The 19,669-nt window shown below is 47.0% G+C and overlaps 1 protein-coding gene across 1 annotated transcript in view; it reads left to right on the top strand.

The window, feature by feature from the left end:
* FGR (FGR proto-oncogene, Src family tyrosine kinase) overlaps positions 1-19,669 on the top strand; it is a 117,887-nt gene that overhangs the window by 56,866 nt on the left and 41,352 nt on the right. Inside the window, exons 3-6 of the mRNA XM_083173326.1 lie at positions 6,650-6,749; positions 8,814-8,912; positions 10,534-10,637; positions 15,526-15,675. Coding sequence (XP_083029452.1) covers positions 6,650-6,749; positions 8,814-8,912; positions 10,534-10,637; positions 15,526-15,675 — 453 coding nt within the window. The remainder of the gene's footprint in view (positions 1-6,649; positions 6,750-8,813; positions 8,913-10,533; positions 10,638-15,525; positions 15,676-19,669) is intronic.

Raw genomic sequence — 19,669 nt, 5'->3', positions numbered from 1 at the left:
GAACACATGCAAAACTAATCATGGTATTCAAGTATGAGATAAAGGCAACAGCAATGTTCAACTGTGCCTACTTGTAGCCATTGTCTGTGGTGTTTGTGCATCGCTACAAAATGCACAGCAAAACTCCTGTATCTTTCTGAATAATAAGAATGACAACAATTTGTCACGACTGAAGGGCTGGATGAAGTCGTGTGGTGTGTAGCAACCGGAGACGGACCAGAGGAGGAAGGATTAAATCGTGCAGGTTTAATAATAGAATTCATAAATAGAATAATACACGCTTGAATACTTGTTAAGTGGCAGTTCAGCAGTAATAAGAATTGAGCCGGCACGGCACTTTGTAAAGAAGAAAAAGTTCATTTAAACAACGACAGTTCAGGCACTGCGGACTGCAGGCTGGGGTCTTGGGAAATGGAGAAATCCGGAAAGAGAATGTACTTGATGGTAATGAGGGATCCTTGAAGACTGAAAGAAGATGGATGATGACAGAAGAATGGGAAGTTGCTTGGAAGCAGACGACTTGAAGAACTTAGGCCAGGAAGCTCAGGGATGCAGGCAGAGACCAGACTGTGGAGAGATCTGGCAGCGATGGGGTTAAGCTGAATCGAGACCAACACAGAGCACTGAAGCAAGGCACCAAGTCAGGAGAGGTGAGTCAGAGAGCCGGAGTCAGCTGGGAGCTGTGAACGCCTCTGGAGACTCTTTGTACTGACACTGAACAGGCCTAGGCAGATCCCCTATATCCCTAGAGGGCGGCTGCCATTGGCTGTCAGGTCAGTATGGGCGGAAACCTCAGACAAGGACCAATCTGCTATTTGCCCTTAATCAAGATGGCGACGCCGGCCTCCCGGTGCCCCTACAGCACATACCGCTACACTTGCTGGCGTCCCACGCTGCCTGCTGCCCACCAGACTGCCGCTGCCTGCTGCCGCTGACCTGGAGACCACTACACGCTAGCCGACGGCGGGCGCGAACGGGTGAGTAGTAAGCCCGCCGCGCACCGCCGCGGCTGCGTGTGACAGTACCCCCCCCTTTCTGGGTGACCCCAGGGCACCTACGCACCTTGTGTGGATTTCTTTGAAAGAACTGTCTCACCAGACGAGGAGCATGAAGATCTGCAGCATCAACCCAGGAATTCTCTTCAGGACCGAATCCAAGCCACTCTACCAGATACTGAAGATGGGTATTGCGGCAACGTGAGTCGATAATGCGCCTCACCTCGAACTCTGTTTCTCTTTCCGAGCCAATCTTGGGCGGTTTAGGCACCTTCTTCTGATATAAGTTCAAACGCAAAGGTTTCAGAAGAGACACATGGAACGAATTTGATATTTTTAAGGAAGGAGGGAGCTGTAGTCTGTAGGCCACCGGATTAATCACCTGAGTGATCGGGTACGGCCCGATGAACCGAGGAGCCAGCTTCATGGACGGTAACCGAAGGCGTATATGGCGGGTAGACAGCCATACTCGATCTCCGACCTTCAACTTAGGAGCCGCTCTTCTTTTCCTGTCCGCCATCCTTTTATATCGAGCGGATGCTTTGAGGAGAGCTGTATGGACGTCTGACCAGATCTTTGCAAACCGTTGTAGGGAAGAAGCAGCTGCAGGGACTTCGGACAATGATAGATCTGAGAACTCCGGAGATCGGGGATGCTTGCCAAAGACAGTGAAAAAGGGAGTGGTGCCAGAGGAAGAATGATAAGAATTGTTGTGCGCAAATTCCGCCCAAGGCAGAAGGTCTACCCAGTCGTCTTGAGAGGAAGAGACGAACAAACGAATGAAAGCCTCCAAGTCTTGGTTGACTCGTTCTGTCTGCCCGTTGGTTTGTGGGTGGAAAGCAGTGGAGAACTTGAGCTTGACTTGAACAGCAGAACAGAGGGCCCTCCAAAACTTTGCGACGAACTGCACGCCACGGTCAGAAATAATCTCTTTGGGCAACCCGTGGAGTTTGAAGATGGTGGAAATGAAGAGCTGAGCCAACACTGGAGCAGATGGAAGACCTTTCAATGGGAAGAAGTGCACCATCTTTGAAAAGCGGTCGACCACCACCCAAATTACTGTATGCCCTTTGGAGGGAGGAAGTTCGCCGATAAAGTCCATAGATAGGTGGGACCATGGTTCTGTTGGTATGGCTAGAGGTAGAAGAGGACCGACAGGAGACGTTCTGGAGGACTTATGCTGAGCGCACTTTACACAGGAAGCGACAAAGGAGTTTACATCGCGACGGATGGTAGGCCACCAGTATGACCGCAACAGGAACATTAAGGTCTTCTGTGCCCCGGTATGCCCTGCGAAACGGGAAGCGTGTGCCCAGGACAGCACTCTCTTCCGGAGATTGAGAGGAACGAAGGTCTTGCCTGGTGGAGGTGAAGGCTGGACTGTTACTTGAGCAAAGACCAGAGGATCGAGGATGGGTCGAGGAGGAGTCTCAAGATCAGCGGAAGTTTCAAAAGAGCGTGAAAGGGCATCGGCCTTGGCATTCATCGTCCCGGGTCTGAATTTGATTTGAAAATCGAAGCGTTCGAAGAACATGGCCCAGCGGGCTTGACGAGCTGTAAGACATTGGGCCTGCTTGAGGAATGAGAGGTTCTTATGGTCGGAGTACACCGTAATTTTATGTCGTGCCCCCTCCAGGAGGTACCGCCACTCCTCCAACGCTGATTTGACTGCCAGTAACTCCTGCTCTCCAATGGGGTAATTCTTCTCCGCTGGAAGAAACTTCTTGGAAAAGAAGGCACAGGGATGAAGCACCTGGTCCTCCCCTCTCTGCGACAAGATTGCCCCTACCCCCTCTGAGGATGCGTCCACCTCAAGAATAAAGGGTTTGTCGAGGTTTGGCTGGAGAAGGATTGGGGCGGAGACAAAAGCATCCTTTAGTTGTTGGAAGGCTTGAGAGGCTTCAGGTGACCACTGACTTGGATCAGAACCCTTACGGGTTAGAGCAGTAAGAGGTGCAGCAAGGGTAGAGAAGTTCCGGATGAAACGACGATAGTAATTTGAAAAGCCCAGGAACCTCTGGATGCCTTTGAGCGTGGTGGGCGCTGTCCAGTCTAAGATGGCTCTTACTTTCTCTGGATCCATCTCTATCCCAGTGCTGGAGAGGATGTGGCCAAGGAATGGAATGGAGGTAACCTCAAAGACGCACTTGTCTAGCTTGCAGAATAATTTATTTTGGCGAAGGCGCCGCAAGACCTCAGCTACTGTTTGCCGATGGAGATGGAGGTTCGATGAGAAGATGAGAATGTCATCGAGGTACACCACAATGGAATGATACAATAAATCTCGAAATATGTCATTTACAAATTGTTGGAAGACGGCTGGAGCGTTGCAAAGACCAAAGGGCATCACCAGGTATTCATAGTGGCCGTCTCGGGTGTTGAACGCCGTCTTCCACTCATCTCCAGATCGTATACGGATCAAGTTGTACGCCCCTCTTAAATCTAGTTTAGTAAATATGGAAGCCCCTCGGATTTTGTCGAATAATTCAGTGATCAGAGGCAAAGGATAGCGGTTCTTGATCGTGATATCGTTCAGGCCCCTGTAGTCGATACACGGGCGGAGGGTTCCATCCTTTTTTTTCACAAAGAAAAACCCCGCTCCGGCTGGCGAAGTGGACGGGCGAATGAACCCCTTATCCAAGTTCTCTCGAATGTAGTCAGACATGACTTTGGTCTCTGGCAAAGACAAGGGGTAGATGCGACCCCGTGGTGGGAACCTCCCAGGTATCAACTCTATCGGACAGTCCCAGGAACGATGAGGCGGCAGGGTATCGGCACCTCCTTTGCTGAAGACGTCAGAAAAAGAAAGATATGGTGTGGGTAACGACAAGGGTGGAGCTGGTGAAGACGAAAGACTGGAACCTCCTACTTCTTGAGGATTAGTTTGATGGAGTGGAATGACACGAGGCATGCAAGTAGTTAGGCAGTTCGTACCCCAGGCTGTGATCTCCATACTGGTCCAATCAATATGAGGGTTGTGCTTAGTAAGCCATGGTAGGCCCAGGACTACCTGGTGTGAGGACTGAGGAAGGACAAAAAATTCTAGAGTCTCTTGATGTAAGGCACCGACGAGAACTGTCACTGGATCGGTTTGAAGGGTGATTTGCCCGCTGCTGATGCGACTCCCATCTACTGCAGTGAGAGCCAACGGATGGGCCAAAGGTTGCACCGTCAAGGAATGTTGAAGAATGAAAGAGGAAGAAAGGAAGTTCCCGGCTGCTCCGGAATCTAGTAGAGCCTGGACCTTGATTTCTCCCTGAGGGCACACAAGAGTAACGGGAATGGTGGGCACAGTTGAAGAGGGAGATGAAAGCAGAACTCCTAACCTGGCCTCCCTCGGGGAGGTTAGGAGCGGTCGTTTCCCGGGCGCAGTGGGCAGGAAGACAACAGATGAACGGAAGAACCGCAGTACATGCAAAGATTCTCACGACGTCTACGGGATTTTTCTTCAGAGGAAAGCCGAGAGCGGTTGATCTGCATGGGTTCGTCTGGTGGTGTGGTTGTGGAGGACCCAGGTCTAGGAACAGGAACAGCGTTGGTGGTGAGACGAGGGCGGAGACGGTCGGAGCGATTTCTCTCTAGTTGACGCTCCTGCATCCGTAGATCTACTTTGTTGCACAAGGAGATGAGTTCAGCCAAAGTAGCAGGAGAGTCACGGGTAGTTAACTCGTCCTTGATACGACCTGCCAGCCCATTCCAGAAGGCGGAGACGAGAGCCTCTTCGTTCCACTTTAGTTCCGAAGCCAGAGTCTGGAACTGCACAGCATATTGTCCCACTGAGCGACTACCCTGGCGAATTCTCAGGATCTCAGTAGCGGCAGCCGACACTCTGCCAGGTTCGTCGAAGATGTGACGGAAAGAGGTAATAAAAGCTTCATAGTCATTGAGCAGGGGATCAGCACGTTCCCAGAGAGGGGACACCCAGTCCAAAGCTGACCCTGCTAGGAGAGACACAATATAAGCCACCTTTGCCTTGGAAGTAGGAAAGTGAGAAGACTGTAAGGTGAAATGCACATCGCATTGGTTCAGAAACCCACGGCATCCTTTCGGAGAACCATCATATTTGCTGGGGGTTGGTAATTGCATGTAATGAGGAACTATTGGTCCAGGTGTAGGAACAGGGACTGGAACCTCTGGAGCTGGAGCCACAGAAACTGAGGGAGCCGCCTGGGGCGGAGCCAAGACCTGAAGGAATTGGGCCACTTGACGTTGGGTAGCCTCCACTTGCTCCAGACGAGCCATGATGCTGTGAAGTGCGTCCGCCATGGAAGCCTGTTCTTCACCCGACTCCATCGGGTCAGTACAAACTGTCACGACTGAAGGGCTGGATGAAGTCGTGTGGTGTGTAGCAACCGGAGACGGACCAGAGGAGGAAGGATTAAATCGTGCAGGTTTAATAATAGAATTCATAAATAGAATAATACACGCTTGAATACTTGTTAAGTGGCAGTTCAGCAGTAATAAGAATTGAGCCGGCACGGCACTTTGTAAAGAAGAAAAAGTTCATTTAAACAACGACAGTTCAGGCACTGCGGACTGCAGGCTGGGGTCTTGGGAAATGGAGAAATCCGGAAAGAGAATGTACTTGATGGTAATGAGGGATCCTTGAAGACTGAAAGAAGATGGATGATGACAGAAGAATGGGAAGTTGCTTGGAAGCAGACGACTTGAAGAACTTAGGCCAGGAAGCTCAGGGATGCAGGCAGAGACCAGACTGTGGAGAGATCTGGCAGCGATGGGGTTAAGCTGAATCGAGACCAACACAGAGCACTGAAGCAAGGCACCAAGTCAGGAGAGGTGAGTCAGAGAGCCGGAGTCAGCTGGGAGCTGTGAACGCCTCTGGAGACTCTTTGTACTGACACTGAACAGGCCTAGGCAGATCCCCTATATCCCTAGAGGGCGGCTGCCATTGGCTGTCAGGTCAGTATGGGCGGAAACCTCAGACAAGGACCAATCTGCTATTTGCCCTTAATCAAGATGGCGACGCCGGCCTCCCGGTGCCCCTACAGCACATACCGCTACACTTGCTGGCATCCCACGCTGCCTGCTGCCCACCAGACTGCCGCTGCCTGCTGCCGCTGACCTGGAGACCACTACACGCTAGCCGACGGCGGGCGCGAACGGGTGAGTAGTAAGCCCGCCGCGCACCGCCGCGGCTGCGTGTGACACAATTAACCTAAAGCAAGTGTAAACTTTATTACTAAGCACAGGAAGTTATCGGGGAGGGTTGCTCCAATAGAGAAGTTTGTCCGTTTTTACTTCTGAAAAAGTACCCATGCAAGTGGATGATACAAAGAACAGAGTCTTGAAAAATGGCACGTGGTCACATGTCATCTTACTTCCTATTTAAGAGTTTGAAAACACATTGTCTTCACAAGTTGAAGTTTTCTCATGGTTTATCATATTAGAAGCAAAAAAACAGGCAAATCAGTGTAAAGTCATGTAAATAATCATTTCCATCCAATGAACAGCAGTTTAATAATTAGCCCATCCTAATTCTGTCATGGATATTAATTGGCTTTACTGTTGGCAATGCATAGATAGTAGCATATTAGTAATGAAAAAAGAACAATGTTGTAGACCTGTACAATTGTATGTGGTTTCCCCATGTATTGTGCACTGAGTTACTTTCTGTTCTGTCTCCCTCTGGTTAGGAGGAGCAACCACCTTCATCGCTCTGTATGACTATGAAGCTCGAACTGAAGATGACCTGAGTTTTGTGAAGGGAGACAAACTCCACATAATAAATAATGCGTACGTAACCTGCAAGCCTTTTAGAACAATTTCTGTTATTTACCCCAGTGGGTTAATTAATTAAGGGTACATTAATGCTGGTCATGCATATTGCTATCAGGATGTGTAAACAATTGGACAGATTTAGTCATTCAAACAGCAAATTGAATGCCTTCACTATGTGAAGCTGGTCAAGTGTGATACACTGGCTATAGTATATGTTGTCATAGGAGAATGCTAACATGCAACATGTCGATACTCATCTTGTCGACACTGGTGAAATGCCAATATGATCAGAATGTCTACAAAATGTTTCTGGTGCTAGAGGTGACATACATGGCACAGCAATTCTGGTGGCTTCAGCAGTGCCTTTTGGTTCCAGCAGTAACAATGACAAAAGGCACTGCTAAAGCCACCAGAATTGCTGTGCCATGTATGTCACCCCTAGCACCAGAAACATTTTGTAGACATTCTGATCATATTGGCATTTCACCAGTGTCGACAAGATGAGTATCGACATGTTGCATGTTAGCATTCTCCTAATGACAAAATATACTATAGCCAGTGTATCACACTTGACCAGCTTCACATAGTGAAGGCATTCAATTTTCTGTTTGAGTATGTGTGTAAAAGAGGTGTCTATTATAGTTCTACATGTCTGGGTGTGTGTGCTGTTATTTACACTCTTTTTTTTACAAGTAAACTACGAGACCCAGCAGGCATATTAATGCCCCACATGCTGGGTCTTGTAGTTCACCCGTATGAAGCAATGTTATTTTTCTATTTTTTTACACAGATCAGTCTGGCGTCAACCATCCTGGGACGCTGGGGACAGCACCGGACTTCAGCCCTGGACAGGGAACCCCCCTGACTCCCTCAGGACTCTGTTCAGGGCTGACCAGCCACGGTGCTTATGGTACAGCCTGGGGATCTTGTATAATGCTGGCCACACATCAGACCAACTTTCCTCCAACCATCCAACTAGTTTGTTGGTTGGACTGAAAATCTGGTGCTGTTGGGGGCAAATGCCAATAAGCAATTTGCTCATAAACTCAGGAGAATGGACAAAAACATTCAGTGAAATTGTTTAAATCAAATCGGTCCAACTACAGTACATTGTCTGAGTTACAGTTGTTGTCCATTTTCAGATTTGGGAAACAAATGACTTAATTACAAATTACATTTGCTCCTATCCAGTTCCAGGTTTTTATTCCAACCAACCAGTTGGTCTGATGTGTGGCCAGCATTAGAAGTGTTCCCTGGCTTTGGCATGACACCTCTGGCTGTTGGAGCTCGGTGCTGGATCCAAAATAGAGATCCCCAGGTTTTTGCCCACATTATTTTTGGAACCAAGACAGGTCCAAGACCCGGGTTTCAGAAATACGGGAACCCCTACCCTTTTTTGTCCCCCATATTTTGGAACCAGGACCAGCTCAACGAGTGCAGGCAATTTTTTTAATTATGAGAAAAAAAACGCACATTACCATATGTAAAAAGTTATGAAAACACATCTCCTCACATGTGCTCGCAGCAGGAGAAATCATTCGATGGCCGCCGTCCATTGAATGATTTCTCGTTCCTTCGCAAATATAAGTCAGTGTAGGGGCGCTGCCACAGCCCCCTTCCCACCCCCACTCCCAGTGGCAGTTCGCAGTCAGGGTTTGTGCATGCGCAAAGCCCGACCATCAGGGCAGGGGCCGATATCGGTTCACTGCGAGTGAACCAGAATGGACCCCTTAGTGCGGTTTTATATGGAGTTTGCATTGTATCTTTATCTATGTTTTTCTTTTTCCTACCCCCAATATTCCTTAAAATAACTACTATTACATGTGGGTATATTAGGTAACTGGAACCAAAAGGTTTTATTTTTATAACAATATTTGTGCATTGTACTTGTGGCCACATTTTACACCAGAAGGTATGAATTTGAATGGATAGATTGTTATAATGTTTTTAAAAACTACTCTTGTCTGATATTAGGAGCCTGCAATATGAGGTCTGTTTGTAAAAAGCCCAGATTACATATACTGTATAAATATAGAGTGTAAGTCAATATGCCATTTTCAGAATGTTTGTCCTTTGCAGTGAAGGGGACTGGTGGGAGGCAAGATCGCTGCGCTCTGGGGCCACAGGATTCGTTCCGAGTAACTATGTGGCTCCAGTGAATTCTATCCAAGCAGAAGAGTGAGTACAATTATTTATACTGCAAGAAGACACTTAATGCCTGACATGGTAAACAACAAACAAAATACAAATAAATCAAAAGTATTTCAAATATCAATTAAATATTTGTGTGCTGTACATGATAGCAAACACTGAGATAATTGTTTTGCTGATTTGTGTGAAGTCCAGTAATGTGTAAATTAGTGTGATTTGTTGCCAGAGTCATATCTACCCATTGGCCAGGATGACACTCCTGGGGTGAGGGCAATGACTGGTGGCCAGTGAGTAAAATGACTGCATCACCCCCGCCCCCCTGGGGAGTGTCGCGGCGATCCACACTGCATCACCCGGCAAGCCCCCCCGGATGAGCGATTGAGCGCCGGGGCACCCCCCGCCTGGGGCACTCCGGTGCCTAGCACCGGCCCTGCTCACTGAACGAGATCCATAATGATTTTGTGGATTCTGATGGGTTGAAATTACTAAATCAGAATGTCGTCCAGTGTCTGTGCACTATGGGGGTTATTTTGGTTCACTCTTTCTGACAAATTCCTTCTTAGAGGGACAAAACTATGTGCACTGCAGGTGGGGCAGATGTAACTTGTGCAGAGAGTTAGATTTGGGTGGGGTTTTACTTCAAAGTGAGATCTATATTGCAGTGTAAAAATAAAGTAGCCAGTATTTTCCCTGCACAGAAACAAAATATCTCACCAAAATCTAATTCTCTCTGCACATTTTACATCTGCCCCCTGCAGTGCACATGGTTTTCTCCATATAAGAAGGAATTTGTCAGAAAGAGTGAACCAAAATAACCCCCTATGTCACTGACAATGCTTGCTCCCATTTGTGACAACCTCTGTCTACTGTACATGCAGGATGATGTATATTATCGCTAGCTGTGTAATGCAGAATTGCAAAGCGCAACGGAATATGGTGCGCTATATAAGAAATAAATGTCCCCAGAAACACACATCCCCCCCCTTGATGTGGCCAACATGAGTTTTTCACTTCTTTTTTTTGGCAACATGTGCCGGCAGGTGGTATTTCATGCCCTTCCATCCACTACAGCGTAGTGGGAGAATAAAATAGTGTGCTGAGCGTAGCGAGGCCTCATACCCAAAGCATGGCGAGTGCAGCAAGACGGTGTCCATGTCGATTGACGGTGTCGACATTTGGGGGAAAAAGTGACAAACCCATGTCAACCTTTTGACTGTTGCCTATCCCATTGTTGACCTAATTCTTGTGCCGACCTTCAGACCCTGTCCACCTTACCATGTCGACCTATTTCAGGTGTCGCTCTAATGCCTGTTGACCTTCAGTGGTCGACCCAATGCATGTCTACCTAAAGTTGGTCCACTCAATGACCCATACCCAATCATTCCATCCCCAGGCTGCCCTCAACTCCTCAATGGTAGAACCGTTTTGGAGGAATTTATGAAAAGTGGTGTCACGGATAGAGTGCTTATGCAACCATTAGTATGTTGCTTGCATTTTCTTAACTTTGCCAAAAGATTATCAGAATGTGATATGCCAGTGACATTCCCACCTGCTCTCATATGCACCAGTTTATATATCTTGTTTTTAAGACATTGCCCTAACATGCCTGTATGAAGTCTAACCGGAATGTATGGTTTGCATTCTGTAGGTGGTATTTTGGTAAACTTGGCAGGAAGGATGCTGAGCGCCAGCTCATGGGTGAAGGAAACCTGCCAGGAAGCTTCCTAATCAGAGAAAGTGAAACTACACATGGTGAGAGCCAGGCTGTGTATTAGTGTTCAATGATAGTTCACATTGTATATACAACTGTCCTGATTATAGGGGGACAGGGCCGCTGATTGGACATTGTCCCACCTGTGGGCCGCAGTGCCTTGTTGGGTACCAGCTGCTAAACTGATGCGATGCCGCAGATTGAGGGCACATGAGTCTGAGTCACAAGCAAGGCTGAATGTGGATGTATCTAGCAATATCGCTCAGACATCATATACCATTCTGAATCATACACATCTCAGTGGCTCCTCAATGATGGCTGAATGGGCAATACTGGACAAGTGGATGTTTGCCCATAAACAAAATGTCCTGTGGCTGTGATGTGAGCATGTAGCTAGTGTTGCGCTCTATGCTGAGTCATGTCTATAGATTGTATACATCATTTATAGTTTCAGAATCTACACCTAGCAACTGTTAAGGTGTATAAGTGCTGTTACTAGTGCTTTCTTTGTGGTCCCGCCAATAATAGAAATGTCAGGATTCAATAGTGTTAATAGGATTTGATGTTGTCACATACTAGGAACAATCCCAGGTCTTCCAATCATAGGTGCCGATTTATGTTTTTTTCTGGTGGTTGCTCAAGCCAAAAATATAGAGGAGTGGCTTCATGGGGAAGGGGTGTGGCCACAAAATAATAGCAATTTATATTAAGGAGCACAGTTGTCTCTAATATTCAAATTACGACAACAGAGTTCCACATACATAAATGCCCCCACAGTGCAGGTACATAAATGCCCTCACAGTGCAGGTACTCCGCGGACAGAATACACTCTTCCCGGCATACTGTTTCCCAGGGGGCGGGTCAGGCGATGTGGGTGCTGTAGCCGCAAATTAGCAAGTTAATATGGCGGCCCAGCAGCGGGACTCGGGCCCGTGGGTGCTCATCAATTTCCATGGGTGCTCGGGCCCTTGAGCACCCACAGAATCAGCACCTATGATTCCAATTTAAGATGGTGTCAAATTCCCTTGATTTTCTCAGGTGCTGCTAACAGGGAATCTAGTAGATACAGGAAACAACACTAGGAAGTACAAAAAAATGAAGCGTCCAAGGGAAGTGAGTATTATATGTAGCCAGGGTACAGTAGCTCTACGCACCCTGGCTCCAACATGACCTGTTCCATTAGGTACAAAATGCACTGTTTCTGGACTTCTTTCTTAATTGATAATTGCAATCACCTGTGTTGAACTAGTTCAGTGACGATAACGGTGTTCCAGCAAAGGTGAAGGCAATCCTAAATTAAGGAAGAAGTCCGGAAGCAGGGCATTTTGTACCTAATGGAATGGGTCATGTTGGAGTGTATGTCTCTATAAGAAATGGTTGGAGAGAGAATGCTGCAAGAAAAAGGGAGCTTGAGAATCCTGCAAAGTATTCACAGAACAAAAGGTCCTAAAGGAGATAGCTTGAGGATCCAGCAGAATTGTCACCAAAGGAAAGGAAGCAGCTTGACAATGAAGGAGAACCACAGTAATGGACTGTAGCAGCCATGCTGTCTAATACAAGTGCACAAGAACCTGACACTGTGCTCTGGGATAGAGGGGTCTCCATAAGGAGGTAGTAGGGCAACTTCTTGTTTCTCTGTCCAGTGTTGGGACCAGCGGTGGCTCCTACCTATGCTGAGTGGGGAATGCTGCTGCCATGCTTCCTGGTCCGCCGGAGGGGTATAGCCCCAGTTGCTGCTGCTGGGTCCCACACTTTCGGACTTGGGGATCTACTGTAAATGTAAAAAATCTTTTGGGATCTACCATAGTAAACAATCATAATGCGATACATAAACAAACAAAACATTCATTTTAGGCTCTAATGAAAGGGTGTTTTACACATAAAATTATTGGCAATGTGAAGTTGTTGCATGAGGCTGCATGTCTTGTGTTAACTCCCTAAACGACGGTTCCAAGCTAGTTAGGCACATATGAAGGCAGTATTTTATGGATTTTTCAGATAACGCAAGCTAGCAGGCAGAGAATAATTGGGACGCACCCAGATCCCTGGATGGATTTTTCAGATAACGCCAGCTAACAGGCCCAGAATACTTAGGACGCACCCAGATCCCTGGATGGATTTTTCAGATAACGCTAGTTAACAGGCCCAGAATACTTAGGACGCACCCAGATCCCTGGATGGATTTTTCAGATAACGCCAGCTAACAGGCCCAGAATACTTAGGACGCACCCAGATCCCTGGATGGATTTTTCAGATAATGCCAGCTAACAGGCTCAGAATACTTAGGACGCACCCAGATCCCTGGATGGATTTTTCAGATAATGAAAGCGAACAGGCTCAGAATACTTAGGACGCCCAGATTTTCTCACTATTTTAGATATATTCCTACACTGCACAGAGAGCTCACTTAACACGACTGCTGTGTGTCAGTGTTCACAGCAAATGGCGGGCAGTAAGGGTGACGGAGGTACAGTTGCTTCCTAGCCCAACCAATAGAATGTCTCCCTCCCTTACAGGCAGGCTGTGAACCAATCACAGCCCGTTTAGTGCAGAGTGGAACTGAATGGCCCCTCCCCATTTCCCCAGAACAAAGCTTTTACAGGGCAGGAGAGACCACAGCGTCTGATTGGTTCTTGTATCCCGACACTGTTAACCCCTCTCCTACCAGTGCTGTCAAAGACACAGTTAACCCCTTTAATCCTAATCCTGTCGCCAACATAGCTGACCCCTCCACTATTAAAAGGTACTTTATTTTTATGGGAGAGTAGGCAATTTTGGGTTGGGGCGCAGGTGTCCTTCCCCTGTTAGTGATGAGCTAAGCGCCGCTGAAGCACTGAAACCGCACATGTAGGAGGATCCATACTATAATAAATACACTGACACTGGCAGGATCGAGTGCCAAATCATCACAGAACTACTGAATACTATCTATTTTCACCTGTTCATGTTGGTGCTCGTCCTCCCGGTGAGTGTGACTGGTGCTCTCTGCTCTCACAGGCTCTCTGCAGCACGTACGGAGAGATGAGGCCGGCACAGGAGACACACTGCACCGGAGCTGAAGCGCAGGTGTCAGACCCCTTTTGGCTGTGTGTCCCCGGTGCAGTGTGTCTCCTGTGCCGGCCTCGTCCCTCTGTACGTTTAGCAAGCCGCAGCATCTGACACAGGGGTCTGACACCTGCGCTTCAGCTCCGGTGCAGTGTGTCTCCTGTGCCGGCTTCATCTCTCCGTATGTGCAGCAAGCCGCAGCATCTGACACAGGGGTCTGACACCTGCGCTTCAGCTCCGGTGCAGTGTGTCAGACCCCTTTTGGCTGTGTGTCCCCGGTGCAGTGTGTCTCCTGTGCCTCGTCCCTCTGTATTTGCAGCAAGCCGCAGCATCTGACACAGGGGTCTGACACCTGCGCTTCAGCTCCGGTGCAGTGTGTCTCCTGTGCCGGCTTCATCTCTCCGTACGTGCTGCAGAGAGCCTGTGAGAGCAGAGAGCACCAGTCACACTCACCGGGAGGACGAGCACCAACATGAACAGGTTAAAATAGATAGTATTCAGTAGTTCTGTGATGATTTGGCACTCGATCCTGCCAGTGTCAGTGTATTTATTATAGTATGGATCCTCCTACATGACATGGGGAAGGACACCTGCGCTTCAGCCTCCCGACAGCTGCCTGCTCGGCATCGCGATCGACTGGGGACAGGCCTGCGGTCCACCAGTCGATCGCGATCGACGCTTTGGTCACCCCTGCGTTATGGTATATTAGATCTACAATGTCTTGGTCTATAGTCATAAGGTTGGCCACTATTGGTCGACAGGGTCAAAAGGTCGACAGTCATAAGGTTGACATGGTCAGAAGGTCAGACATGGAAAAGGGCAACATGAGTTTTTCATGCCTTTTTGGTGTCTATGTCGACACAGGTCGGTATGGACACTCGCTATGCTCGCCATGCTTGGGGCACAGAGGCTTGCTATGCTCGGTACACTATTATATTCTCCCTCCATGTTGTAGTGGATTGTAGGGTATGAAATACTGCCTGTCAACACGTCAGCAAAATATTCTTTAAACAAAAACCTCATGTCAACCTTTTTGAATGTCGACCTTTTGACCATTTGACCATTTGACTGTCAACCTTTTGACCAAGTCGACCTTTTGACACTGTTGTCCTTTTGACTGTCAACCTAAAATGGTCGACCTTATGACCACTGTCGACCTAGACATTGTAAATCTAATGACTGCTTATCTGCGTAATGTAGCCATGGAACCGGCGCATGAGCACAAGCAGTGACTTGAATGTGCATACGCAAAACCCAGCTTCTATGCATCGCACAGTAAGCTGGCTTTCTGCTAATCAGTCTGAACTGGCAGCAGTCCCAGAGGGAGGAAACCGTGTGTGACTGACAGGTAGGACTTCCAATAGGAGTTCACTGATAGTCAAACTTTTGTTCAATCTTCACTGTAAAGAAGTCATTGTTAGGCGGGTGCAGGGACCCACAGAGCCCAAGGTGCTTAACTTCCAGATGGAGGCACAGAGTTTAACAGAGCATCGATTTTCACCACTGGAGACTTGGGCTTCGCAGTGTCTGCTCAGCAGGTCAGTGAATTACCTTGGAGGTCCCAGAGGGCAGCATATACTGTGGTTTTAACAGAGGAGATGCTGCTCTCTTACTGGTTCAAGAGGTGATTATAGCAACTATGAATGCCTATCTGGCAACTGAATATGGCCCACTGGGTGCAACATGAAAATGAAGACAGTCCACTTGGTGTAATAACTGAAGATAGCCCACTTGGCATAATAACGAATATTGAAGCTAGCCCACTTGGCGTAATATCTGAAGATGCTCACTTGGCATAATAACTGAACCCTAGTTATTATGATTATTTTTGTTCTGTTTTTCCTTGTAACACACATTTTGTTATCTCTTCCATTCCTACTCTAGGTGGTTTCTCCCTTTCTATCCGCGACTGTGATAGTGTAAAAGGTGATCATGTCAAACATTACAAGGTCCGAAAGATTGACAATGGAGGTTATTACATCACAACACGGGCTCAGTTTGACACTGTACAAGAGCTGGTACAACATTACAAAGGTATATGTAAATACATTACAAAAAGAAAGAAATATTTATATAGAAGAAATGTGGCAAAATAAGAGCAATACTCAATGGTGGTATCATGGGAATGTGCTGGGCTATGTACAGTCCCCATTTATTTGTTTCTGTAATACAGTACTTATAACAATTTGGAATTTCTGATGTACATAGCAATAGTTAGGAAGCACTGTGCTAAGAAATACTTTGGGAGAGGTAATAGAAGTGTTGGTAAGTGCCAAATGTACTTTAACCAGTGCTTTCTCCAAGTATAGAAGCAGATAACAGACAAAACTCTTCTGATGTATTTAACAATAAGCACACTTTTGTGGCTTATCAGTTATTACAGTGATAATCTGCAGTAGCTACAGGGGGTTCAGTTCTACATGGGGTGCATAGACAAAACTGGGGGGGTGGTGTGGGGGTGCATCAGACCACCCATTTGCCCAAAATACAATTTTTTTTACAATGCCTTTTACATTGAGTTTCCCAACCGGATGTGGAGGAGAGGCTGCACTCCCCTCTCCTCACCTAACTGCTCCGACCCCTCTTCCAGCTATCACCAAACTTGAAAACCTTCCTTCAGACCTTGTAAAGGTGGAACACCAAAGCTAGGAAATGATGAAAGACCCGCTGGGAGTAGGTTTGCTATTTTCTTTGTCACGGCTGCAGTGGCGCGCTGCAGCTGAGAAGGAACTGGCTGGGATTGGCTGCCGAAAGTGGTGGCAGGTGCTGTGTTAGGACAAGGGCAACGCTCACCCAGGGATCCCAGCCTTTACAGCGTACAGTATTGTGTACTATACTGCTGACTATATGCTATGCTGTCCAATTATACATACACACAGCTCGACCAACTTCAATTGCTCCTTGCATCTCTCCATGTCACCCACTGCTGTCACCCTCTCACTATCACCTAATGGAGTCACCCTCTCCATAGTGTCACCCTCTCCCAGTCACCCACTTCTGTCACCCTCTCCCTGTCACCCCATGCTGTCAACCTCTCCCGTCTGTCACCCTCTCCATGGTGTTACCCTCTCCATTATCCACTGCTATCACTTTCTCCATTGTGTCACCCTCTCCCTTTCACCCACTGCTGTCACCATCACCCACTGCTGTTACCTTCTTGCTGGTGTCACCCTGTCCCTGTTTGCCACTGTTATCACTTTCTCCATGATGTTACCCTTTTACTGTCACTCATTGCTGTCACTCTCTTCTTGTCGACCCACTTCTGTTACTCTTTCTATGGTGTCACCCTCTTTCTGTTTCCTCCTCACTGGTTTTACCCTCTCCCTGTTACCTACTGCTGTCACCCTACCCTTTTCCTATTTTCCACTGCTGTCACTCTCTCCATGGTATCACCCTCTCCCTGATGTCACCCTCTTCCTGTAACCCCACTGCTCTCACCTTCTTCCTGGAGTCATCCTCTCCCTGTCACCCACTGCATCTCCCCTCCTTCACTATCTCTCATCACCATATCTCGACTCTCCTGTCACCCTCTGTCCAAGGCATCACCCTGTCCCTGTCAAATGAACACTGCATTCCCTATTAGGCCATGCCCTTTTTTTTACTGGCCATGCCCACTTGTGCAGGAGGGCTTGCTCCTTTGGCGCAGAAAGATAAAGTCCTGTGACTCCTGCCCATTTTCATGTGTTGGCCAATGTATGGAGTATAAGGTAATCTCTTCCTGTAAGACCACACCCCTGGCCTCACTGCAAATCTGAGATTTAGAACTGGGACCACCCATTACCGACCTTCTAGTTTCGTCCTGGGAGAGCTTGCAATGTTTGTGCGTCCTCGTGCATTCACAGTGGAGTTGGTTGGGAGGCAATTTGTCACACATCAGTATTAGGCTAATGCGCTGTGGGTCTGGAAGGGATAACCAGAGTAGTATTGCTACTGATTCTTTATAAGAGGTGAAGTAGGAAGAGCTATAGCAGCACAATACATTGGTAAGGTATAAATAAATGCTAATAATAACCTTTTCCATTATTTGCTTTGGCATATTTTAGATTTCCCCACTTTACGTGGCGGGGTGTAGATCAGAGCATACTTGTCTGCTCTCCTGGAAGGTGTGGCAGACTACTGAATTTGCTGCCATTTGCAGATTACAATAGGCTATCTATTCTCACATACAGTAAAGCATAAAACATGGGATGATGGTGCCATCATGTGGCAATACTAGGCATTGTAGCTACAATAAATTATTGTTACTTCAGATAAATTTAAGGACATGCTCAAGAAACAAAACACCACAGGGGCACAATGATTTCGCTTCTCCATTTCATTACAGATTCAGGATCCTCAATGTACTGTTTTCTTGCTGTACTAAGAATAAAAAAAATTCCATTTCATACAACATGTACATATTATGTGTATATTATGGGCCTAACACAGAGTTGGAAACTGGGCATTTGTTGACCCCAAGCTCAGCAAACCTTCTTAATTTCTTTATTTATTTTATTGAATTTTAAAGTAGTATTTGACAACAGACAATAAATATAACCAAGTAACAGAAACAAAACCGAGTACACATAGCACATACACGTACAACACAAATATAAGCAATGGACAATGAGGCACCGACTACCATATTTACCTATATTTATTTGACAAGTTGGGTCAAAACTAAGGAAATAAACTAAAGAGTGGAGCTAAGGTGCATATAAGCCGCATCATAAGCCGATTCGGCAAAGTACATAGCCTGACAAAACAGGCCCTGCATATTATCAGAGTCTTATGGGGACAAGAGCTACACAGTTTACAACCATACAAAAACTGTATATTCACCAACACAAAATAAATAATATTCAATACACAGAATTCCTATGGTAATGGCTACTGTACACAATCAGTTGGGAGCCTCTGCCCAGTGCAACCCCTCCCAATACACACCAATTACACAGTGCCACATTAACTGTGACTAACACAGAATACTTGTAATGTTGTTGGCCAATAACTTACCAACCTATTATACTCATGCAGAATTCACATTTTTCTTTAGCATCAATTGTGAATATAAAATGGTATTTTGGTAAAATGGACACCTGATTACTCATAACTAACAGTGACTACACCATACCTCCCAACTGTCACGATTCCGTCGGGACAGTCCCGATTTTCGGGTCCTGTCCCGACGTCCCACCCGCGGCAGGCATTGTCCCGCTGCGGGGGGGTGGCAGTTGGGAGACCCCCCAATGTAGTAGAATAGACGCTGTGCACATGCGCACAGCGTCTATTCTCGTATGAAAATGAGGTCGCGACTAATTAGCATAAGCCGCGCCCTCATTTGCATACGCCACGCCCCCTTTTCTTTCTTCACATGAAAAGTTGGGAGGTATGTGTAGGTTGTGTAGACATACCTCCCAACTTTTGTCCGTATGAAATAGGGACACTCGCGAGCGTCCGAAAAGGGGGCGTGGCGTATGCAAATGAGGGCTCGGCTTATGCTAATTAGCCGCGACCTCATTTTCATACGAGAATAGACGCTGTGCGCATGCGCACAGCGTCTATTCTACTAGATTGGGGGTCTCCCAACTGTCACCCCCCCGCAGCGGGACAATGCCTGCCGCGGGTGGGACAGCAGGACAGGACCCGAAAATCGTGACTGTCCCTCTAAAATCGTGACAGTTGGGAGGTATGGCCAATATCATCCATCAATGATATTATTAACAATTTCCCTGGGTGAATGATATAGTGCAAACACAATAAACAATATCATTAGTGATATATTTCAGTGGCCACATCCAAGAATCTGCTGTCATTCACAATATAGTCAGGATTTTACGCATGTACAGATGACAGAGGGGTCGATATACCATGGGAGCACGTATCATTGATGCATACATACTAAACAATATGCATGAAAATACCGCCAATGATATAGTTATCATGCATGTGGTTATAGTAATCGTACTTTAACAGTGACAAGGGAACATGCACCATCTTGTAGGATATATGGCAGTTTGCAGCAGCTGAGACATCACGCAAGTCAGTG

Source organism: Crinia signifera, chromosome 2 (genome assembly GCF_055691185.1).
Source record: "Crinia signifera chromosome 2, ASM5569118v1, whole genome shotgun sequence".
Taxonomy (NCBI): Eukaryota; Metazoa; Chordata; class Amphibia; order Anura; family Myobatrachidae; genus Crinia; species Crinia signifera.
Note: the sequence above shows the minus strand (reverse complement) of the source record. Positions and strands in the feature narration are given on the sequence as shown.